Here is a 25484-nt window from a genome sequence, read left to right as displayed (position 1 = left end):
GTTCCCTGCTGTAAGGCAGCTAGGACAGGCCTCGAGATGACTGGATAGCAGTGATGGGAATAACGGCGTTACAAGTAATGGTAACGAATGAGCTAACTAATTACTATTTATATCGTTACAACGCTGTTACCGTTACTAACAAGAAAATGCGGTGCGGTCGCGTTACTATCTTTCAACAAAGAAGCTGTGTTCAGCTTACAGCATCTTATATCATTTGCACGGAAGCAGACGTAAGTAATCTGGGCGCTACAGCTTTAAGCAGCTGTGCGCGCTCCCGCGGACGGCAATCACTTTTTGGCACAACACCTGGAGCTAAGGGGCAAAACAATCGCATGCGTGCTGCTGTTTGACTGAGGAAGAATAAAGTAGTTGTGCCAATCACATGACCACTGTAAGATGACAAAGGTGATATATACCAGTTTTTAAATTGTGTTGATAGGCCACGAAAAACCAGAGTCATGATAAACAATATATAAATTTTTCCTGAATAGTTTCATCACGTTTACTGTCTAAGGACAGCGCTAGCAAGCACTCTCTGCTCATGACCAAAAAAACAAAACAAAAACCAGCCCGTTCATTTTGGTGGAGAAATGCACAATATCGACCAATCAAAAAATGATATGGCAACATGACATTTGGCTGTTTAGGAAGAGGGGAAAGTTTTAGGAGTGACAGCGAGAGAGAGAGAGAGACAGCAGAAAAAGAGAGAGAGCAGTATATACTTTTGTGAACAGACAAATGCATTTTTCTAGAAGAAAAACAATCCAACATGGTAACTGGTCATGTTGTCTGCAGCATGAGACAGGAAGTAGGGAACAATGCATATACAGTGTAACCAATAGCTATACAGTTGGAGTTAGAGAAAGCTTTGGTCTTTGAGGGAGCACTTCAAAAATCTGAGAAGGGAGAAATGTTCTGCTGGCGTAATTCATGTCAGTTGAAGTGACTACCAAAAAGTAAAAAATAATGCTGGAGCAAAGTAAAAGTTCATCAACAAATATGCTGGTATGAGATAATCAGCAGAGTGACTGTGGACAAAAGTTAGGTTGTAAAGTATGATTGAATGCTAATCTAAATAGCTGCTAGCCAAGAAGCTAACAAATGAGCCCCTTAAAATGCAGAAGCTGAAGCAAATTAGCTAATGCAAGCACAATTTCTGACTCTGTGCTCCTGTAATCCAGTGTGCTATTGAAGGAAAGCTTGCAGGGATCTCATTGCATTTTATTCACTCATAAATATGTGTGAGGTAAACCAGTGATGCAGAAAACAGCTGCTCTTAATTGCCTTAAATGAACAGTGGTTAAGGGAGAGATGTGACGCTAACAGACCTTAAGCTGTTGTTATAAAAAGAGATGAAGGACAAATTAGTGTTGTTTATTTGAGACTTATTGTTCAGAGAGTAAATCCAAAGATACTGTGGCAAGTGTCCTTATTTGGACTGGGTAACCCCCTGCTACGCCAAGAAAACTCTCCTTTGCGCTGCCACAGTGCAAGCTGCGCTCCATAGAGCACAATGAACTGACACGATCCTGCAAAGAAGGAAAATGTCTGACAAAAAGAATCAAATCTGTGCAATATCATAACGAGCCAAGAGCATAAAGTCATTAATAACAGCAATGTTAAATGGCTGAAGGACCAGTCGATCTGTTCTTATCTTGCATTGGCCCCTACCAGCAGTTCACCAGTTTAGCTTTGACACCTACCTCCAACCTTGTTGTTCATTAATGCATGAAGCAGCTCTCCCTCCAGCCCCTACAACCACTTTCTTTCCTGACACTGCCACTGCATTAAAGGTGGGTGAAACGCTTTTAAAAAAAAAATGAGCCCAACACCCCCCTTCCCCACAAAACCAGCCCCACACCTCAGCTCTGAGACTTACTCTCTTCCAGAGGCAAGATCATGTGAGTCATCATCACAGTATATGTAGATATTTGGGAATATGAAAATAATAACGTTGCCAACGTATTAAGTTTTTTGGGGGGTGTTTTTAAATGTAATCCAGTTTGTTAAATTACATCATAGGAACTTTAGATAAGCATGGTTTATAACAAATAACATCAGAGATCATTTTCAGTCTTGGCAGGTTTGCAGACACCATCAACAAAACTGTTAACTCAAAGCCATCTGCTGGCTTATGGGGTTACATATACACTAAACAAACACACGTGCACACTTGCAGACACATGTGAACTCATACACATTGGGTGTTATAATGTTGTTTGTATCTTCTTCATCATGCATATTGATTTTAACTTTTTACACCCTAGAAGGTTTATTCATGCATCTTGCTATAGCTGGCAAGGAAATGCAATAAGTTCAAGTGTTTTAACAGGCAGTCTGAAAGCCACCTTTGTCCATCCATACATCCATCCATTTTCTGCCGCTTTGCAGGCTGCAGTGATAGCAATCTATCCCAAGAAGCCAAGCCCTCCATCTCCCTGCCCATCTCTTCCAGGGAACACTGAGGAGTTCTGCAGCCAGCCAAGAACCAACCTAGTCTGATGCTCAATCCAACTTAACTGGCTCCTTTTGATGTGGAGGAGTAAGAGTCCCTCCTGAATGACCAAACTCCTCACCCTGTCGTCAAGGGAAAGCTCATTTACAGCACTTGTATTTGCAGTCTCACTCTGTCACTACCCAGAGCTTATGGTCATAGATCAGAGCATGAACACAGACTGACTGGTAAATCATCAGTTTTGCTTCCATGCTCAGCTCTCTTTTCACCACAACAGACCGATACAGCGTCCGTATCACTGCAGATGGCTGCCCCTCCCTGAGGTTGTTTCTGCTGAACATTTCTTCCAGTTAAAAGGGAGTTTTTCCTTGCCACTGTCGCCAAGTGCTTGCTAATAGTGGTCTGATTGTTGGCATTTTCTCTGTATTATTGTAGAGTTTTTACCTTACAATATAAAAAGCCTTGAGGCAGACTGCTGTTGGGATTTGGCTATTTCAACAATTATTCCAGGATGAGCTTGTCAATATATAGATATAAACATAGATATAGATATAAAATATGAAATTCTGCACTCATGACATGCCATGTCTTTGGTGTTAGCAAAATGGCAGAAAATTTGAGCATATCTGTATAAAAAAAACACAAGGTTTGATTATCTCATTAGCAAAGTTGTCAGGAAAATATAAAATACATAAATCTAACGGTGCCTTCAGTGTTCTTGAAGGACCAACTTCAGTTAATCCCATGCAAGCTGCTGTTCTCTTATTCTGCCTACACACAACCACCATTCACCTTCATTTTCATATTGATGTAAAGTGAAGGAGCCCTCACATCAAGCTCATCGGAGCTTTCATACATTCTGAATTGGGCACTACAGGAAATAGATGCCCTCAGTCTTCTGTGTTCATGCAGCTGATGACACAGCTTTTAACAAGTGAAGCTAAAGCTGCTGCACTGCTCCACTTTGGCCCTCTCAAGGATTCCATTTCTAAAAGGAACACTCAAGTAATGTGGCAAGTCATTTTGACAATCATGAAAGGTAGCACTAACAAGTGCAGGCTGCTGATAAAGGAAGGCTGCAGTGAGAGACTCTAGTGAAGTGAGGGGATGGGGAACTAGTTCCAAAGAAAACCAGCCAACCATGAAATGCCGAACCTTTACACTTGAGAGATGGCAACAGACTGTATTAGCAAGACTGAAACATGACAACAAAATCAGGAGTTGCATTCTGCGGCACCACAATTTCATCATGTATAACAAAAAAAACTATATAATCCAACACTCCCTTGTTTGCTTTTAGGGATTTAGTATGCTAGTCCCTGCAGAATAATTAATGATTTATGTTTTATCTCATTTGAATGTGTCTGTTTTTGCACCAGGAGCTCTATTACAGTCATCTGGAGACTTTCAGCAATCCTGTTTCTGCTATCTTCCACCAGTACAACAAGTTGGGAGAATTGCTCTGCTGTTATTACATTTCGAAAGTATCCCTGATCCAGGGAGGAGCCTGGAGGAGAAATTAGCCAGGAGTTTATTGGCTCAGATACAAAAGGAGCAGATTGAAAAGGGGGTGAGATGATTGAACTCTTCTTTATTCCATGGTGTGTCCTTTGTGCCAGGCTGTGCAGTCACTTTGATGTTATCTCTGTCATTTGAGCTCCATACTGCGCCTTGGGTGCCTCACACAAAAGAATATGATGCACCACCAGAGGCCATGAATGGGCTTCCCATCTATTTTCTGCAAGAGGGGAACTCTCCTTTTGAGCCGCCTCGAGTGTCACTCATTATCAAAGTATATCATTGCGGTAAAAGCCTCAGAAATGCATTTAATATGTAAAAGAATACTGTACAACTGGCCAAGTGAATACTGATTAATTAAACTAACCTCGCTTCAGGGAACTTACTAAAGAACACTTTTTTCCAATAACAACAGCTTGTTTTTCACTGTTGTTCAGTGTCCTGTGTTTGTCTCCAATCAGCATGTTTTTGTGCATTATCATAACCATCAAAGAAGCTTCTGAAAATGTGAGTGCACTAAAATCAAATACGCCTAATCGGTAGGAAAAGGTCGACTGTCAGATTGTCACTTGTGAAGGAACACCGTGATAATGGGAGGAACGCTGCACCTTTCTTTCAAAAGGAGAAGAGCAGCGGCAGAAAGGAGGGGGTGGTGAAGATGGAGGAGGATGAAGAACATCTTACTGAGCTGCCATTAGTGGTCTAATTCACACACTAAGAATCAAAAAGAGACCTTTGAGTGGGTGGTTGGATTGTTGAGGGCCGATCAGAACCTCCATTAGCACAGAAATAAGCTGCAAATGGAACAGAGGAGCTGCGTGAAAAAAAGAGAAGGGCCAACGGTGTTGAAGGAACACAGTGCTCCGGCCAGGCAGAGCCAGACCCACTTCACAGCACTTCTGCTCAGCTAAACATGTCAAGAAGCTGAAAGATAAAATACCAACCACACAGAGGGACGAGAAACTCAAAGCTAATTTGCATTCTTCTTACAGGTTCTTATTACTGTAGGTTAGAATCCCAAGCACTGACAAACTGCATCTATATTACAGTGAAGCTTTGTTTATTGAGCTGTGAAAAAAGTGTCACAGCTCCTCCATGACTGAACTAAAATTGGTTGCTATCTCCTTTAAGGATGTCTCCTTGAGAAGCAATGGACTACTCCAAGCTTTCCTGCTGAACTTGGATCACTGCTTTGATGACTGCCATTGTGTCAAAACATACACAGCTTGATTTGCAAAGTTCTAAATATGCTGATTAGTGAGTGAGGAGTCAGTGAAGACTGTGTTGGTCTTACCAAAAAAACTGCCGTGAGCAGAGACTCGATGGCACGCTAGCATGTATCGAAGTCTGGTCATTAGTGGCAAATGTCCTCTTTCACACTTTTCACTAAATTACAACAGAACTCTATGCTGAGAATCTCACCCTCAGGGGCAAATTTATGAATCGCAGTTTCAGTGTTATACTCTAGACTTGATTTGAGTCACTGTCAGAGGATATGGTGGATGAGCAAGACTGGATGCACCGCTTTAAGGTTTGGAAACTGAACGGCTCCGACTCAGAAACCTGATGACGCAGAAAAATACCAGCGATGATTCTTGGGAGGAAAGTTGTTAGTTTGTTGCATATTAGTGTTTGAGGTCTATGGTGAAATGGCAACTTCACATGTGCAAGTTATGAGAAGAGGACTTTCAAAGGACTATACAGAACAGCAAGAGCACTGGAAGAAGTTAAGCACTGCAAAAGAGTTGGTCAGATTGAAATTGGTACAGGTTTTGAATTTCCTGGATGGATTTCTGGAATGTTTTTGAGCACATCTCATGTATTCTTATATTTACACAACTGCTGTGCTCAAAGTCTACTTTTATGCCGGTTTAATGCAATATCATTCTGTGAACTGGAGCACATGCAAAAGAATTGAAAATGTATAAATGTGCAATCTGTGTAAGTATATGGTGAAAAAAAACATCTCAATAAGAACAAGTGTCTTAATTAAAGTATGTGTTTACACGAGAAAAGGGCTGCCTGCATTTAACGAATTGTGGAATCGTGTCTTTTTGTGTGTTCTGATAGTTAGCACGGTTTCATTTATAATCCCTACTGTGCAATTCTATAACAAGAGCCACAGGATTCTAGGTCAATCCTCTCAAATGAATTTCATTTTTTGGCCTAAGTCAAGCAGTGATTAAGCAGACGGGAATCCTACTATATACTTGAAGAATGCTCGTGCATGGTACAGTAAGAGAAGTAGCCTCTGTAAACCTCTACGGTAATGAATGAGGGAAAAAAAAGGCAATTCCCGGTCTGTGCTCTGAGCATTAGGAACATGTGCACAGCAGGAGGTGACGAGACAATGATTCTGATGGATATCCCTGTCCAGCAGAGAGTCACTCCTCCCAATGTTCTTTCTGCTGATTGATTTGAGTGACTGGGAGAGGACAGAGCGGACTGGGTGAGGTCTTATCACTCCCTTGGCTGCCTAACCTGCCGGGCCCATGTTGTTTTGAAGAGAGGCCGTCAATAATAGTGGGTGACTGTGTAGTGAAAAACAATGGCTGCTCTTCAGATGTCCTCACTCTAATAAATAACGCTGTAGCTATGAATGTTGAATATGTAGCATAGGTTTATGAATGCCGTGCTAAACATTTCAATGTGCCACATGACAAAATATATCCTGTAATTTAGCATTTTAGACCGACAGAGGTAAAAAAGATAAACACTTTGTTTTTGGGGGGTTTTTATCCAGAGCATCCTGACCGTTGTCATCAGATGTCAATTCATATAGACTGACAAGTCGCAAGGCATTTAAGCTGATGAATAAAAATTGGACTGCATAAATTTCTGCTTAATGGGATCCCTGAGCTTCACGGAAATGCAATTATCCTGTTGCAAATGTGGTATTGCAAATATTGGAGACATGGTCAAAGCCCCCTTACTGAAAATGGAGTCTGCCTTAATGTCAAAACTGATGATTTTATATGCATACAGCTGTACACAGGTACAAAACATAAACAGATGCCACACATAGAAACATTTTCAGCATTATGCTTCATTTTGTGTTATGCAGGAACAAAACAGGTGTCTTACTGAAAGCCGTGCAGAATAGAATAGAATAGAATAGAATAGAATGCTCACTGATGTGTACAGGTGGCCCTCCCCGTTCATTGCGATGTATAACCCTGTCTTCACGGATTGAATGGCGACAACTCTGAGGCCCACAGGAATAAGGTTGAACAAAGCTGGGGAACACACACGTAAAACAAGCAAACACAAACATTCATCAAAATCTCACCAAAAAATATTGAAACAGACAAACCAAACATTAAGTAAACTTTAACTAGATGGGGGTAAAACATTTAAGTAACAATCCATCATCTAAACACAAGATGTCTATCTTTAAGGCGTTGCAAACTATGGATAATACAACTGCTGACTGCTGCATTTAGGTAATCTCAGAAGATGAATTGCAGCACAGCTGGTGGACGTGACGTGACTAGCCTAGCGCAGCCTTGGCCACTCAGTGCTACCTGAGAAGCAGTTGTAATTGGGGCCACTGCTAGTGCAAGGCTGATTTAATAACACCCTTGTTGTTGTAGCAGACTCGTGGTAGGTAATGGGTATTGTTTGTATGGGGGAGAAACAAGAGGACTGGCCTGGCTGGGACATTAGGTGTGTATTTGGGAGACATGCACTAAAGGGATGCAATGAACTCAGCTGACCCTGCAAGCAACTGGAAAGGGCAGGCTTGCATCCTAGAAGAAAATCTGAGAGAACTAAATGCAGAACCACTCATTTCCTTTCCTTTTTGATGGCTTGCGGTCAGTTTCAACTGCCGACACCTAATTTGATCCTGGAGTTAAAATGACACGCTATCTATAATGCTTACCGTTTCAATAAGTCCCTTCAGCCTACCGCATGTGACATGTGCCACATCTCTTCCTGCTGACAGGAGTAAGTGACACAATGCAGAGTGTCAGGCTAGCATTAGCACCAAGCACTGGAATCAAATTAACCACCTAGCCTGAAGTGTTAGAGGAGCAGTGCCAGAACAAGCTAATAATACCTTTTTCTCTCTGTTGAGCCTACTGTTTCCTGGTCCACTTTGCCTCTCGGGAAAAGGACCAAACTGTGTGATCCCATGGCTCCATTTAAGAGCCATTTTTGCTCCAAAGATCAAAAATACTGACCAGACATTAGCAGAGGGTGACTGCTTGGTTAATTTTTTTGTATAAGAAGAATAAATATGGAGCAGGAAACAAGCCAGACATAAAATTGTGCTCAAGAAACCTACACAGGGTAAACTTTTCTATAACCTCTGCTAGTATTTCTTTAGATTATTCCAGACACCTGTTAAAAATCTGATCTACAAGTCCAAGAGATATTTCAAGGTACTCACAGGAATTACTGCTGTCATCCTTGGTCCCATCAAGAGAGCCATCGGGGTTCATTTGCAAGTAGTATCCCTGCCTGCAATATAACCTGGTCACTATACCCTTGAGCTGGGGATCTGAAGGAAAGGGGGGGGGGGGGAAGAGAAAGAACAGAGAATAGTTAGAATAAACTTCAAGAATGCAACTTTTTTGATTTAATACACGACAAAAAGAAAATTGTTTTCACGGGGACTTTATGGCAAAACACCGAGACACACACAAAGTATTGCAGCTGGTGGTTTTTCACAAGCAAATCCCCAAGCCACCTTTCTGGCACATAAGCCCCATCCTGCTCAGAGATAGTCCATCCAATTATAGGTAGCAGAATTAATCTGTGGTTGCCTGACTCCCATAATGAACCCAATAGCACCCTCTCTGGGTTCTTCGTATGTAGGATGTGAGAGTGTCTGCGTGCCGTCCCTTCTAGCTGCCCCGACAGGGGAATTAGCCGCATATCTACTGTAAATAAATCACTGCTGTTTAATTGCCCAGAGCCGCTGCAGCTCAGCGAGTCGTATTGTAATTTAGTTGGCATTTTGTCAGTTTGCAATAACATGACAAAAAGTGAAAGTGAAATGTAAAAAGTAAAAAGCAGTACAACACAGAAAAGGACACATTTTAATAAACCTGTGTGCGGGTGCACACTGGGACATCTCTGGAAAAAAATATTGCTTGCTCTCAAGCTGCGCTGTGATATTTCTTCATCTGTGTGCTTTTGTGTACCTGCGCGTCTGAGGTCATATACTATCAACATTAGACTTATTGTAGAGACAGCCATCACACCAAATTTCATTCTAAGAAAACCCTAGGGAGGTGAAGAATCAACTTCACCTGAGTCCTTGCATGCTACTCGGTGTGTGTGTTGGTGGGTGAGTACAGTTATGTGGAAGAGATATAGAAAGAAACAAAGAGAGGCCGCAGAGGAGAGCTCCAGAGGTCTTGCTGAGGGCAGCATCGGGCTTTTCCCCCCCGTTACTGTGCGGCTCGGGGCATTCTCCTCTGAAATGGTTCTTTCAGTTGATGGCATTAGCCAGCTCTGAGACCTTTCCCCGCTCCCTGAAAGGGAGAGAGAATGCCTCTCTGCTGGCGGATGGGAGCAGCGGCGCTATGGCATTCATCTGCACTGCTTTGTTGCTTCAGCAGAACAATGAAAAGGTGGCTAAAGCAGAATCTGACTGTCAGAGTGCCTCCGCTGTGCGCGATTCAGGCTGACAGGATGGTGACAGCATCTATCTGGTTCGCAATAATGCTAAGCTCAGTCAAAATCATTGCAGGCATTTAGCCAGAGACAGATGTCACTGTGAAGAGATCATCGTCCCTGGTCTTCTTTTTCATTGAACTTACAATACATGTGACGCGTTCTAAAAGCATTGTTAGAGTGAAGGTTGGTTTGAGACCTCTTTTGTGCCAGTAAAATGACAAAAAAAGAAGAAAAAAAATTCAAAAATGTAACAAATAAAATTCCGTTTTTGTCAAAATTTTTGGTTTATAGATTTCTGCTTAATACTTGTATATTTTTAAAGGAAAATGGAAAGATTAAAATTTAAAGAATGGCTTTTTTAAAAAGCCTATTAAAAAAATTTCTCATTATTTGTCCAAACCTAATATGAGTACTTGAACTTGATCTTGGATTTTTAATATCATTCTTTTTTAGCATAATCTTTCCGCTTGTCTTTTTGCTATTGCCCCCTTCCATGAGCACCATTGGTTTGAGGATTATCGACAGCACTCGTGTTATCGTCTTTTTTGTTTTTCCTTATAAGCATATAGCATTTTTCTTCCCATGACAACTTTTCTGGGCTCAGAAAACACTTTTAAAAAATGACACTTTAAATTGTAAAATGAAAACTCCAATAGCCAATGTGCAATATGAATCTCACATTAGAAAAAACAGCAAATGCCGCTTAATAAATGACGAGGATGATTGGAAATTAATTAGAAGTCATTGTGTGGATTTATTAATGGAATTAAATCCCACATTTTGATTAATTTGTGCAAGTTTAAAATTATTCAACACCTTTTGTTGCAAACTTAGTGAAGCTAAACAACCTAGTCGTCCAAATTTGCTGTCCTCTGAGCCGGATAACTAACTTTAGTCTTGCAAAGAGAGACTCCTAACCTGCAGGTCCTGCAGCTGGGGTCGTGGCTCGAGTCGAGTTCAGCTTGAATGATTTTGGTTTTACAGCACTGTGTTAGAGTAAAGGTAATGAATATATTTGTGGCATAGCCTTGTGGATGGTCCGTACTCGTCTCACAGCAGGCTGCACATAAAGACCAAGTTATGCGTGGGTTGGTGTTTTTAATGCACCTTAACTTTAAACTGTGTGAGCCTTAGGAGGTGGGGTAGATGTAAGTTTCTTCATTTGTAAGAGAGACGGACAGAGAAGATGGAATGTGTACCAGTAATTGCAGCAGAGCTGAGTACAGACTCTTTCAACTTATTTTTAAATTAGTTTACAGGTTGTGGGTCATCCCACATACCACTAAGACCAAAGTGATCTCCAGCTCAGAGGATGACTCATTTGATGAATATTAGGTTATAGCTTGCAGTCGACTTTATTGCATTTTGTGCACAAATACATCAAAATCTGGGGTGAATTTTATTTCTTGCCTCTACAACAGGATTTCAAGTGTTCAGGATAGTCAAGGCCTTTAAATACTATATATTAATCGCAGGTAAGGTGAGACCACCTGTCTTAGACATTGAACCTCCTTTTTTATCTAAGATATCCTCCCTTAAACTGCCTCCTTCTGTCCTGATGCAAATGTTTCCACATCGTCACATTTGATGTGACCTTGAGACACTTAAACAGGTGTCTCCAGGTCCACAAACACATGCTATATCAGCTGGCATTTGTTTTTTCAAACATAGAGGTACCCAGCAGTCAGATAGAAAACCGTGCAACCTTAAGACCACTGAAGACAGGTGTGTTCTCATACAGTAGTGAGAGCCGGGAAACATGCTCACACACACACAGAGAGCACTTTCCAGGACACGACAGACTAATATGGTGTTGGGTCTCCATTTGCTCTAGAAACAGTCTCAATTCTTCACAGATCAGCAAACACCGGTGTTACACACAGATTTTCATGTTTATATTCAATGAGCACACACAGCTCCCCTGAGCAAATACTATTATGTGGAAACACAAACTTGGCAAACATGTGATCAATAAATGGCTTTGATCAACATTTAACTCTTGTGAGGGAAAGGTGAGATTGATTCCGAGGACATCTCTCATAATTAAAACTGCATAACTGCGTATTGTGTTGTGTGCGTGTGCGATGCACATGTGTGTGAGGTGAACTTGGCTCCTCTATCGTGCCATAAATCATGAAATACTGGCTGTGTTCCCTGAGGCGAGCAAGCCCGTATATCTCACACACACAGACTTCCCCTTCAGCTTCAATCATAAGTACTTCAGAGCAGCAGACAGAGTGAGCTGAAAATAAGTCAAATTAAAACTAATTCAAGCTAATTCATTTCAATTAAAGAAGACTGAAAAGGGGGGGAGGAGACAAAACAATTGTTAAATGGGGAAGATAAGTCTCTGTAATACTGTGCATGATAGTTGAGCTCTATTCCAATTCTGGGGAGTGTCTCTATGAATATGTCAGTCATGTTTTTAAATACCTAGCGAATTATTTATGACTGACAAATACACTAGCATGCATTCCAGACAAGCTTGATATGGTGCGTACACTCTTTAAAATCCAGAAGAGCTTTGAAAACGTCTCTGTGGTGTTCTCTAAGTCGACGAGGTCTTTGACTCGTGCTTCTTTTCTTACTTATTTCTTTTCTTGTCTGTATGAAGACGACTCTGTATATAACAGCCCCAAACAGTGAAACAACAATGCTGCTTATCACAGATGGAGTCTCCAGCCTCTAATCTCACTGGACTTTCCCAGTCGCACTATTGGTTATTACAACTGAAGCACTGTATGTTTCTACATGCTTTGTTTCTAAGGAAACTGAGTTGCGGCTTGGCATCAGCGGGGGGTTTCCTTGGAAAATAGAGAGCATCGGAATCGTAAGACCTCAAATTGTGTTGTTTTGTAGCAGTAATCCTCTCTGTGTATAAATTCAGCTGTGACGGGAAAGTTGTGAAGCGACCTCGCTGCAGTTCCCTCTTCCCCTTTCTCTCTTATTTTCTGTTGTGTCATCCCTCTGTGTGTGTGTGTGCAGGGGAACATACTCACCTCAGTACAAAGTAAGCAAGCAACATGCGGGGTACAAGGAGACACACACACACAAACACACAGGCACAGCTGCAGCAATACTTGTAGACTCCTGTCAGCCCTGCCCTGCCTGACCCACTTTGGATGTTTCTAGAATAGGAGAAGGGCTTTTCCAGCCTACAAAGGAAAAACCCTTCTCGCTTGTGTTGTCATATGAAAGGCGATCAAAGCAGCGTTCTCACTCCTTTCCTATTCCTCCTTCATCAACAACATCGCTGACATCTCATCCAATAACTCAGCACAGACACTGGAGGCTGACTGATGACGCACTGCTCTGTCCTGTCAACATGTGCTTGAATAAACAGCCAGGGAGCGGGAAATCACTCATCTCAGCTGGCTTTTTAGATCACGTATAGGGTAATCTAATGTAACGTTATCTAATAATTAAGGGATCTAATCTGGCGGGAGATAATTAGAGCCACAGCAGCGAGATTATAGGCAAGTCCAAGCCACGTGTGCCCCCGGCTCGCTTACTGGGTTTGAGTGTAATAGGATTTATAACTCCCATCTAATCCCCTAAAAAATTATGGCGATCACTGGCTCTGTATTTGCTATCAAAAAGCATGGATTTAAAATTAAAGCTGATATGAAGGACGGCAAACAAAATGCTTCCACGCAGCATATCCCCCGAGGTACTGACAGATGTCAGGGAGCCACATCTGTGCGGCTTAATGATCAACTGCAACAAAACAAGCTCAAATACAAAGTGCCAACTGATCATTTTCTGTACGGAGAATGCTCAGGCTTTGATACACACTGTAAGTCAATGCCAATCAATGCAGCCCATAGTGTCTGACTCACAAGATCAATATTTAAACCCAAAGGGAATACTAGACTTAGGGATTCCTTTTAATTCACCCCAACTCCCTCATTCTGACACATCTGAGAAGGAATTTGAAGCACCACAGTCTGTTTGGGCTCAGCTGTCAGAGCCCAGTGTTTTTGTCACCTGGGAAATGACGACAAATGTGTACGTCCGAGCACGTTAGCGCAACCTATGTGATCAGTGGTGCATTTGGGTTTTATTCGCTGGCAAAGAAACATCTTTTCAGGGTTCAATATTAAATTAAGTACAGCAAACAAGTCATTAGTCTTCCTAAGCTTTGTGCTCTCATGCTAACACAGTGGAAAGAAGGAAAGAAGGGAGAGAAGGAAAGGAAGTGTCTGAGAAAGAGAGAGAGAGATGAAGCAGTGAGAACAGTAACAGTGGCAGGGAGCACCCCGGCAACAACGTCGCATATCAGTCGATAGAGATTTTCCCAGTTCATGTGAGACTGAAATTAATGAGGTATTTTCCCCATTAGGGCCTTTAATCAGAACGAGTACAGAAAGAAAGGAAAGGAAAACAGTGTTTGTTATAACGAGACACTCAAAACTAAGGAGAAAACGGCCATTTTAAAGGAGCTTCCCCCTCCTTGAATTCTTACTTTGATTTTATGTGAAGTGTCCCTCATCTTCCGGGCAGACTTGTGACACAGTTCACCAACACTTGTGCTTTAGCTGTTACTGTGGATTACCGTCACTTATTTGAAATTCAAGAGGCCGTGTGTTGCTCCAGAAAATGGCCGATCCAGGTGTGATGTTGTCATTTTATGCTTGCCAGTGAAGGCTGACTTGGCATCTACATCTCTGCACTCAGAGCAGACTGAAGCACACGCCGCCCCAATGAAAGGAAACACCAGCATACGGGCCCTTGTATTGACAGATGTGGACAGCGTCATCTGTCCACATCTGTGATCTGCGAGGGCTTCTGGATGCTGTTGACAATTTCAAATGAAAAGACAGATGCGCCACAAGCCAATTCGGAGGTGACACAAGAGGACGGACAATTAAATACACACACAGACAAAAATGGGGCAGCCACACATACACATCCCACCACATGCACACTGTGGGCAGACGCAGAAACAGCAGCCTGGAGGATAGCTGGTTATACCCTTCCATTCTCGTGCACCCTCACCCATGGCCAGATGTGTCCTCTACGGGCTATTATACGGATCCTCTTTCATCAAAGCCATTTTAATACATGTAATCACTAAGGGCTGGTGAAGCAGACACTTCATGGTGTTGTTCTGCTCCAGTATGAACAGAGAGACTCAGCAATCAAAATGGCTCTCTTTGTGGACAAGATGAAAGAGTAAACGCTGCTTCCGTGCACATAAAGAGGAAACAAATGCAGCTTGCCAAGAGGGTTCAATCTGTTGGAGTTAGAGCATGTGTGGTGCAACAGGTCTGATACCTGATGATTCTGAGAGAAACATGCAGCTGCCTTCAATCATTCACTAACAAGGGGGAAATGACCGGAGTCATTTTCTCCCTAAATGAATTACCCTCATTTCTTTTTCTAAGGGAAAACACTATTAGTGATTCCAGCAGTGAGCTAATTGTTGATATTGCTCTTTTAGCAATCCCAGGTTGCCACTTTACAGCCAAGAAATGTTCATGACGTGTTCATAATTGCACGGAATATCATTCGGAACAAGAGGGGAGGCCACTGGCTTTGGAAATTGAAGAATTATGCTAGGATGGTGGTGGGGGTGGAGGAATTATGTTTGAAAGGAGTAATCTCCATTCCAGCGATACTGACCTTTTACTTGCATAGAAATGAGTTTCATTTTGGGCTTCTTGTAATCTACTTATGTACAGCAGTTCAGCATATTCTGTATGTGCTTCATGGCGATCAGACCCCTTTTTAGAATCACAGAGGTGACAGCTACGTAAACCTGTCTAAACCATTTGGTACAACTCGTCAGGAGCCCGTCAGCTACCTGGGTCTGCATAGAAATCAGAGGAATGTTGGTTATTTTCAACCAACTCGACTACATACACAAAACATGGTGCTCTGTCTTCTCATAATCAACTTTAACTTTTTTTTTTGGAGCACAAAGGTTTAACGTGGCAAATGCGTCTAATAAATAAAAAGCAAACATTATTGACTCGCCCCCTCGCTGCCCTGGCTCCAAGGTTGTTTTTTTTATAGTGCAGTCCTAATTAAGCGATCAACCAGTGGTTGAATGTATGCACATGTTTACACTGAATACACACTCTGAAGTTCCCAGACCTTGTCTCCGTAGTCTCCTCTTCCTGAGGCCGAAGATGCGCACTTTGGAGAAGATGTCGACCAGGTTCCCATTGCAGAGCCCCTTGTTCTTGTTGGGGCTCTTTCTCCGTCGGTTGGTGGAGGGTCGGTCTAAATGCTGCTCCCGTGCCTGTCTTTTCTGTCTGATCAGCCCACTTGCGATAGCAGCAGCCATGGCTCAAAATGTCACAACTGCACAGGTCCAGTCTGCACTCGGAGCACGGACTATTCAAACAGCCGCCTCTCAGAGCTCGCAGCCCGGGTCACAGTCCCATGGTGGCGGCTATGTGGCTCGTTCCGTTATGTCAAATGCCAAATAAATATTTCTAAAAGCTGGCTTTCCTTTTTAAAAAAATCAAAAAAATCAAAATACTACATGATAATTAGGGGATTAAACCAGCTGTCACTATAACTCGAAAAATTCTTGAGCATGGTGGAAAAAAATTAGATCAGTTCATGCGTAATTCAGCACATCAGTGACTACAGTCTTGATTCCGAATATTTCCGAGGATTATTCATACCTGTGCTGTGATGTGTTTGTTCATTGTCTGTGAAATAATCAGCAGCATCGCCTCCTTAAATGTCCAGCACGGGCTTCCTCGTCCGCTCGGTGAAATCTCACCTGCTCTTTCCTCCTTTCACACTCCGTTTTTTCCCCCTCTCCTTTTGCCAGACGAGATTGCTTTTTTTGAAGTCAGTCTTTAGTCTGCGGTGGGGACGCCCGTGCATGTGCGCCGCCAGCAATTAAACAAACACAGGCGCCTCCTACGAAGATCACAACCCGTCTCAAGGCACAGCAGCTCGGGGCGAATCCAGCTCCCAAGTTTGCAAGAAGCAATCGGCGACAGGGACCCCGCGATGACCGAACGAGAGAAACACAGTTGGGAATACAGAGGAACGCGCAACCGAGCCAGAGTTGTTATGTGGAATTAATACCAAGTTATTTTCCAACTACCAGTCGACGTGTCGGCTAGTGTTCACAACACAAGCGACTGGGCGCGATAGGATCCAGGGAGGGAAAAACATACCCAAAGCTGATCCTGCATGTGGAGATGACGTCTGCATTGTGTGACAAGCTGCATACAAATACATTAAACTTAAACCCCCCGGCGACCAGCACACAATTCGACCCAGTGCATGTTCACAAAAGAGCCCACTGCGAGGAAAACGAATGCATAGCGATCAGTGCGCAGTGGGAATAAGGGAAGAAAGTAACACCACAGACAAACGGCGCAATTTATTTTCCAACGCTGAAAGAAAAAAAAAGAAATGTGGGGTGGGGGTGGACGGGGTAGGAAGTGCTTGTTTATATGCCCCAGATCAACAAACGTTTCCCATCAACAAGTCCTAACCACTCGTTAGTGCACGACTTGAAGAGGTTGCACCCCCTCCCACTTCCTCCCTCCTGACAACCGAGCCCCTGCTTGAAGAGAGAAAGTGTGTGTGTGTGTGTGGGGGGGGGGGGGACAGACTGTCTGAAGCCGTTAGATAGTAGCATTTCAGTTTTTAACGCTTTAGTTTGGACTCTTTAGAAAGCTACATTCCCTTTACCACTCATGTGGAAATAAGAAAGCCAAACGCGAGGGGACAGTGTGCCATTATGAACTCCCTTTCACCTCATTATCACAGGACAGTCCATATATTTCCACATATAGTGAGTGGATTACTGCTACTCTTCTTCTTTGTTATTTATTTATTTATTTTGCTCCATCTCATGAAACCTGTTTATGTTGTTCTAATTAAGATCGATTCAAGTCGCGCGCTCCATTTGCTGTGTGCGCCTTCAGCACCAGGGACAGCGTCTCTGATTTCTGCACCATCATGGAGGTGGGTCGCGAGTGTGGGGGTGTCATTTCTTCAGTCGGTTATCATAACCTTTACTTAAACGTCCACGAGCCACGAGACAGCGCGAATGCCTCCGGTAAATCACGAGTAAATGAGAGAGACTCCACTCCACTCACGACCCGCATGTGAATTTAAACGCTGACCGAGACGTCTCTGATCCACGCAATAAATGCCAGGGCGAGGTTGAGGCGTCTGATCCTTTTCGTTGATTTGGGGATAAATATCATCCAATTCTCAATCACAGGCACAGAAATTAAAACTCAAGAGAGCCATCTGCTGTTTGTGGCTGTAATTAAAGAGCCTGGCTCACGGGGGACTAAAGTGTTGTACTGAATAGCTCTGATGTGCGTTCACAACACACACAAACACATGCACACACACACACATGCACACACACACCTGTTGATATCCAGCAGATGTACACATATAAGATTGACTAAAGTGACAAAGGAACGGGAAAAATGTGTGAGGACAGATGAGCAGGTTTATAACAGCTGGATGAAAGCGCTGTTAGTGATTTAAAAAAAAAAAAACACGAATTCGGCTTTAAAATGTTCTTTATAGATCACATAGGTTCACAAAAGACATTCAACCCGCTATGCGTGGGCTTGTGTGCTTTTCCCCCGACCCCTCATCCCACTAGATTGAGCACATATCGTGGGTGCATTAAAAGTTTATGTCCTAGGAGCCTCCTGCTGCTGCGGTGCTCTGAGAGACATGCAGTTAACGCTCCAACCAGCAGCGGACACTGTCAGCTCAACAATGGTCCCACAGCAACTTTGCAGAGCGGCACTGTCACCGTGACGGTTATGAATCGCAGAGGGCTTCTACTTAAGCTCACACATATAATGGATTTTCTTTATTCCTCTGGGTTACATCGCCTGACTGCACAAGAAATATGCATCTTCTCCTTTGAGTATATATATATATATATATATATATATATATATATATATATATATATATATATATATATATATACACACACACACACATATAGGGAGGCTGGTGAACTATAGCCTTTCCACTTTCAGTCTCACAGCATGGGCATAATATACATGAACAGCTTTTTCCTCAAAGCACATAAATTCACATGTGGAAGTCTAGTCAGAGACAACACTGTGCAATCTAGGGCAGTTCTTTCCTTTAAGCTAAACACAGCAGTGGTTGCAAAAAAGCATCGAAAACCCCGTCAAACAGTCGAAGAGTAAAACAAAAGCGCACTTACCTACATTTTTTTTCCGTCTGTGTGTGAATGAATGAGGGTCCATGGCAGGCCCATTCCAAAGACCTATAAGCCAAGTGTTTTCCCCGTGACTTCTAATACCCCATTTATACTGCACCTTCTAGGCTCTAACATGGTTACAGCAAACTGACAGTCTGCCCTGAGCTGTTCACAGTAATTTCTTCAGGAAGGCCCTAAAAGCTTCACTCATTCTTTAAGTTGGGTCACAGAGACAGGCAGTTAGATAAACAGATGTGGACACTTTGTCTGAGGCTTCCCGCAAACACAAGGCTAAATGTTGCCTTAGGCTGGAATCTGCAAGACATTAACTAACAACAGTTATAAAATACAAGGCACGCCAATGCCGGTTTTTGAACCTCTATTATTTGTGTGGCACTGAGCATAACACCGTGCACATCTGGCCTTTATGGAAAACCCTGGAAACCAAGATTCATTCACAAAGATTCGACAAAGCAGAAGCTGCAATTAATGCAACCACAGCCTCATCAGGTCAAATCATTTAAATCCAATCTCCTCTGAGAAAATGAAATTATCTTAGTTAGATGTCCTGCTGCTGAGGCAAAGCAAATGGCAACTCACAGAGCTGAAGTAAACAACCCATTTGATTATTGCTGAGACTTTGCTTGAGGATAGTAGGAGGGGGCATGTTGTTTTATCACCTATCCTGATAGAAAAACCAGGCAGCAGGACTCAGCACTTCTGAGGCTCGACGATATAAAAGAACCTTAACTTTACAGAATGAAATTACATTGCATTATCAAAGACAGCAAGTTAATTCAATCTGAGAGGACTAATGATTTTTCCCAGCTCAGATTCATGTCATCCCTCTACCCCTCCATGTCTTTTTCTTCTTCCCCTCACTTTAGCTGTTTAATCAGGGAATATCATGAGTCCATATACTGAAGTAATAAAAGCTTAGCAAGCCCAGTTATAGACTTTAAGTATCCTACAGTGCTCGTGTATGCGTCTCATTAGTTTGGATGAGTTTAATAGTCCGAGCTAATCAGAGAGCTAAGATAGACGAGTGCACATAAAGAGCCTGTATGGGGCAGCGACTGTGGAGAAATTTTATTAAGTGGTCATGAATTAAGTGCACATACTGAAACCGTGGAGATGGGAAAAGGCCAGAAAGCTCAGGGGATCGCGAGCACATGATCATGAACAGTCTTAACTAGTTTGTTATTTTGCATGCTCATTACTGAACATTTTTGCATTTGATCACTTTGAGTGAGATTCCTTTATTAGATCGTTCACTTATGACCTGAAGAAAATTATTAAAACTATGAAAACTGTCAAATTTATTTAAAAACTATAGAATATTTTTAAACTAATTCCTTGTTTTATAAGCTTTATTTGACTTGAAGATGCCTTTGTGTTATCTTTGTATGTGCCGTCTTTTTCTGTCTTATTCGGAATTTCGTGAATGTTTGATCCTCTTTGGATCTTTGGTCCACGTTACTAAAGAATCCTCCTGTTGGTGAAGTTTTACTCTTGCTACTGGTTGAACACCATACGTCTAATGCCTCTAATGGTGGAACACACTAGAGAAGATTCATTGTGTTCATGGACTGTATTTTCGACCTGATGAAGGTCTGTGTGCCAAAACGTGTCGGAATTTTAGGTTAAATATAACCACGCCAATAATAATAAAGGTAATTTGCTTTGATCTGAAAATACAGTGCTTTGGAGTTTTAGTGATAATTTTAGTTTATATGTCATTGGAAGAATACATTGATGCACAATTGACATTGATTGGCTGGAATCACTTGTTCAGTTTTTGTTTAAGTAGTGTTCATTCAGTGGCCTTTTGTTCCCTTTGTGGTGTCTTTTCATTTAAAAAAAACAGTCCCATTTAGCGTTTTTATTGTAGTGGACACAAAGTTTTTAGTAAGTTGTAAACATTTCTGTGTTTGCTGGTACACTTGGGTTCCATTACACATTCTTTGCAGGATGCCCGGTAATTGAAAGAATACCAACAGGGAATTTCCACCATCTGTAGACAGTTTTCTAATGGTGAACTAATGAACACCAAAGTCTTTAGAAAAGCATTTTCTTCTCTGTGTATTTCCATAATGTTTCTTTGGTCCTGTGAAAGTTGCTTTTTTTCAGCTGCTCCTTCAGGGGCTGCAGCTGCAGAAGGATCCACATGTTTGATTGGGCACAGATGTTTATGCCCTTCCTGATCCAACCCTCTCTCTGTGTCTCCTCCCGGTGTCAACCAGAAGATCACTTAACAGATGTTAAGTGAACATGTTAAACACTACACTATAGCACAACTAAAATATTAAAAGTACATACAGTGGGGCAAAAAAGTATTTAGTCAGCCACCGATTGTGCAAGTTCCCCCACTTAAAATAATGACAGAGGTCAGTAATTTGCACCAGAGGTACACTTCAACTGTGAGAGACAGAATGTGAAAAAAAATCCATGAATCCACATGGTAGGATTTGTAAAGAATTTATTCGTAAATCAGGGTGGAAAATAAGTATTTGGTCACTTCAAACAAGGAAAATCTCTGGCTCTCACAGACCTGTAACGTCTTCTGTAAGAAGCTTTTCTGTCCCCCACTCATTACCTGTATGAATGGCACCTGTTTGAACTCATCATCTGTATAAAAGACACCTGTCCACAGCCTCAAACAGTCAGACTCCAAACTCCGCCATGGCCAAGACCAAAGAGCTTTCGAAGGACACCAGGAAAAGTATTGTAGACCTGCACCAGACTGGGAAGAGTGAATCTACAATAGGCAAGCAGCTTGGTGTGAAAAAATCAACTGTGGGAGCAATCATCAGAAAATGGAAGACATACAAGACCACTGATAATCTCCCTCGATCTGGGGCTCCACGCAAGATCTCATCCCGTGGGGTCAAAATGATCATGAGAACGGTGAGCAAAGATCCCAGAACCACACGGGGGGACCTGATGAATGACCTGCAGAGAGCTGGGACCAAAGTAACAAAGGTCACCATCAGTAACACACTACAACGGCAGGGAATCAAATCCCGCAGTGCCAGACGTGTTCCGCTGCTGAAGCCAGTGCATGTCCAGACCCGTCTGAAGTTTGCCAGAGAGCACATGGATGATACAGCAGAGGATTGGGAGAATGTCATGTGGTCAGATGAAACCAAAGTAGAACTTTTTGGTATAAACTCAACTCGTCGTGTTTGGAGGAAGAAGAATACTGAGTTGCATCCCAAGAACACCATACCTACTGTGAAGCATGGGGGTGGAAACATCATGCTATGGGGCTGTTTTTCTGCCAAGGGGACAGGACGACTGATCCGTGTTAAGGACAGAATGAATGGGGCCATGTATCGTGAGATTTTGAGCCAAAACCTCCTTCCATCAGTGAGAACTTTGAAGATGAAACGAGGCTGGGTCTTCCAACATGACAATGATCCAAAACACACCGCCCGGGCAACAAAGGAGTGGCTCCGTAAGAAGCATTTGAAAGTCCTGGAGTGGCCTAGCCAGTCTCCAGACCTCAACCCCATAGAAAATCTGTGGCGGGAGTTGAAAGTCCGTGTTGCTCGGCGACAGCCCCAAAACATCACTGCTCTCGAGAAGATCTGCATGGAGGAATGGGCCAAAATACCAGCTACTGTGTGTGCAAACCTGGTAAAGACCTATAGTAAACGTTTGACCTCTGTTATTGCCAACAAAGGTTATGTTACAAAGTACTGAGTTGTATTTTTGTTGTTGACCAAATACTTATTTTCCACCCTGATTTACGAATAAATTCTTTACAAATCCTACCATGTGGATTCATGGATTTTTTTTTTCACATTCTGTCTCTCACAGTTGAAGTGTACCTCTGGTGCAAATTACTGACCTCTGTCATCATTTTAGGTGGGGGAACTTGCACAATCGGTGGCTGACTAAATTCTTTTTTGCCCCACTGTATGTATTGGTAAGTGTGTAAGATTTTGTCAAGAGTTGTTATGTCTTTTGTTACTGGATTGAGGGCACATGTCAGAGGCAAGATTTAGGAAAATCAGTGCATATAAAAACACAGATGATTTACAGTGTTGTACAGTGCTGTGGTTTACATCCAAAGTCTCAGTAAACATGTTACTAAATACCTCAATAGATATGTAATATATATTTTTTATTTTTTATTTTTCAAACTTCTAGGTTTTATTTTTGTTGTTGTTATTCTAAAATGTTGTTTTTTTTACGCTGAGTTTGAGTTGAGGTTTTAATTTAATGTCAGTAAACTATAATAACATTGTGTCTATAATTTCATTACAGATTGAGATCACACAAGATTTTGTCAACATCAAGACAGAAATCCTGAGTTCACAAGCTTTTTCTTGCAACAGTGAAAAGTCACATATAGAAAGCAGTAAATAATGAATAAGTGAGTGATGTGAGTTACAGCCAATATGGCGTGATGGGAAAGCAGGGCCTAGTTGTTGCTGCCTCCTTATTGCTGAAGGAATATATGAATGAATGAGCTTCCACGAGGTCAACCAAGAAGCAGTAACTGTTGCTTTACTGTGAGTGAGATCATTCACTGTGAATAAATTATACATTTAAAAAAGTGGCAGAACAACCTCAGAGAGACTGACTTCTGAATATGTGGAACAGCTCGCACACTACGTCTCTGCCCACAGACCTTTAAATAGCCGCTTCATCATCTCATGCAGAGTGTTATAAAAATCACTTAAATGTGCATCACATAATTGCCCCTAGGTATACTAAATATGCCACCAGAGAATATGTATGGCCACACTACAATATGTCTCTCTGTTGCGAGTGTGATGGAGCACTGCCCTTTCTCTGGGGATGAGATTAAAGTGGGCCTGAGGTGTGGGGCCCTCCGACGGAGACATTAATGAAACACAGTGGCTTCAAACTGTTAGCTTCACTCACCAATTGTCTAAAGTCAACTAAAAAAGAGGTAGTTAACACTTTTGTTGCTGAACTAGCGCAAAATAAAACAAAATAGTCTTCTTAAAGTGGAAAAAAAATGAGTAAGAAAGAGGATGGGATTGTGGGGACATAATTATTGAATGAGGGGTCTCATAATGGTGTTTTGCTTAAACAAAACTCCTTATTAAGTCTTCTTGGCAACTTTAGCTTTGAAATGGAAGGTCACTCAAAAATCAGATATGTCTGGAGGCTTTGCTGCCACATTTAAAGCTGAGACAGCCGATTTTTGCAAGTGAAACGAGACAAATTTTGCACTAGTGGCAGTGATCCAACTGATCTCAGTCGCCTCTTGGTTGCAGTGTTTAGTTAAAAACTCAACAAAAGCTCAAAAACAAACAGTCCAATATGATGCATAACTAATTTGGGGGTGTTTAAGGACTAATATGAGCGAGTAAACAGATGTATACAGGGAGCGATAGATGCAAATGCAAAAGAAGATGAAAAGAGGAGAGGCCAAAAGTCAGACATGCTGGGGCAAAACAATGTCACAGTTCACCGGAGAGTCAAGATACTGGTCATACACATCCTCTATTCCCGCTTCATTCTCTCTTTCTGTATCACACACACACACACACACACACACACACACACACACACACACACACACACACACACACACACACACACACACACACACACACACACACACACACACACACTGCTTCATCCTTTGATCCTATTTTAAGTCTGCAGCAGTGATGGAATGTGCCTTGTCAGCAGCACTGCAGAGTGAGGTTCCTTGGAGAAGCCCTGGGCAGTGTGGGAGAATATCAATTACTCTGAGCCCCTGTGGCATCGCCTGCTTCCGGATTTTAAGGCTGACACCAGGCGCACAAAAATGTGTGCTTGCATGTGTGCATATTTTATTGTTTTGCTTGTCAGTGAATATGCATACAGAGGTGTCTAAACCAAAGCCAAGTGAAATGGATAGGTGTGCACATTAATATTAATCATTTCCCGACGCAGGTGAAGGACCTCTGTGCATTTCGGTGCTTCATATAATGTTAATGAGGGTGGCACCAGGTCAGGTCAAGTTCTGTTTGTGAGTTCAAAAATAAGACATGAAGAAAATCAGGTCAGTGAGTTCTGATGTGAATGTAAAGAATATTCATGTAGTCGTGTCTGCAGCATAGTTTTCAATCAGGTAACTCACATTTTTAAGATAAAAGGCCAGCCAAGCAAAACCGTGTGTGTGTGTGTTTAAGTGCAATACACAAATGATATTGGATATGCAGATGTAAGAACAGCACAGGTCTGTCAGGATTAATGGCTACCTTTGATAACATCATCACTGCTGACACCTTTTACACATTACTGTGAACTGATTCTGCTCCCTCACTCACTCTCTCTCTCTCTCCCTCCCCCCCCCACTCTCTCTCACACACACACACACACACTACATATTTACATTTATGCTTGCCAGTCCTCTTGAAAGAACAAGCCAAAATCAATTAGCACGAAAGAGGAAGCGGCTGATCGACAGCCCCATCGAGGTCGATGTTTAAGAAGATGTGCATGTCTGCTTTCCACGTGCACACGCTCACCATGCCTGTATGGTGCATACTTTGATAACGTGTATTATTGTGTCATGGATTTTCTCCTTGGGTTTTTGGCAGCTAGTCACAGCCAGATATAATCTGACACATAATTCCAATAAAATGACAAACTGCTGTTTTCAAATTTGTGTTTTTGCATTTATTAATTAAATCACCTATACCGTGTCACAATCCCACAGGCCAT

General features: G+C 42.2%; 1 protein-coding gene across 4 annotated transcripts in view; it reads right to left on the bottom strand.

The window, feature by feature from the left end:
* Window positions 1–25484, bottom strand: part of fgf14 (fibroblast growth factor 14) — a 110424-nt gene that overhangs the window by 25291 nt on the left and 59649 nt on the right. For 3 of the 4 annotated variants that reach the window (XM_004567963.6, XM_004567965.6, XM_023153812.3), the window contains exons 2-3: window positions 8367–8477; window positions 7106–7209 (exon numbers count right to left, since the gene is read on the bottom strand). In XM_004567963.6, coding sequence (XP_004568020.1) covers window positions 7106–7209; window positions 8367–8477 — 215 coding nt within the window. Of the gene's footprint in view, window positions 1–7105; window positions 7210–8366; window positions 8478–15700; window positions 16916–25484 lie in introns of those variants that run through there. The other variant, XM_004567964.6, reaches the window with a different exon arrangement.

The sequence above is a fragment of the Maylandia zebra genome, linkage group LG16 (genome assembly GCF_041146795.1).
Source record: "Maylandia zebra isolate NMK-2024a linkage group LG16, Mzebra_GT3a, whole genome shotgun sequence".
Classification (NCBI taxonomy): domain Eukaryota; kingdom Metazoa; phylum Chordata; class Actinopteri; order Cichliformes; family Cichlidae; genus Maylandia; species Maylandia zebra.
This window is presented reverse-complemented; position numbering and strand designations above follow the sequence as displayed.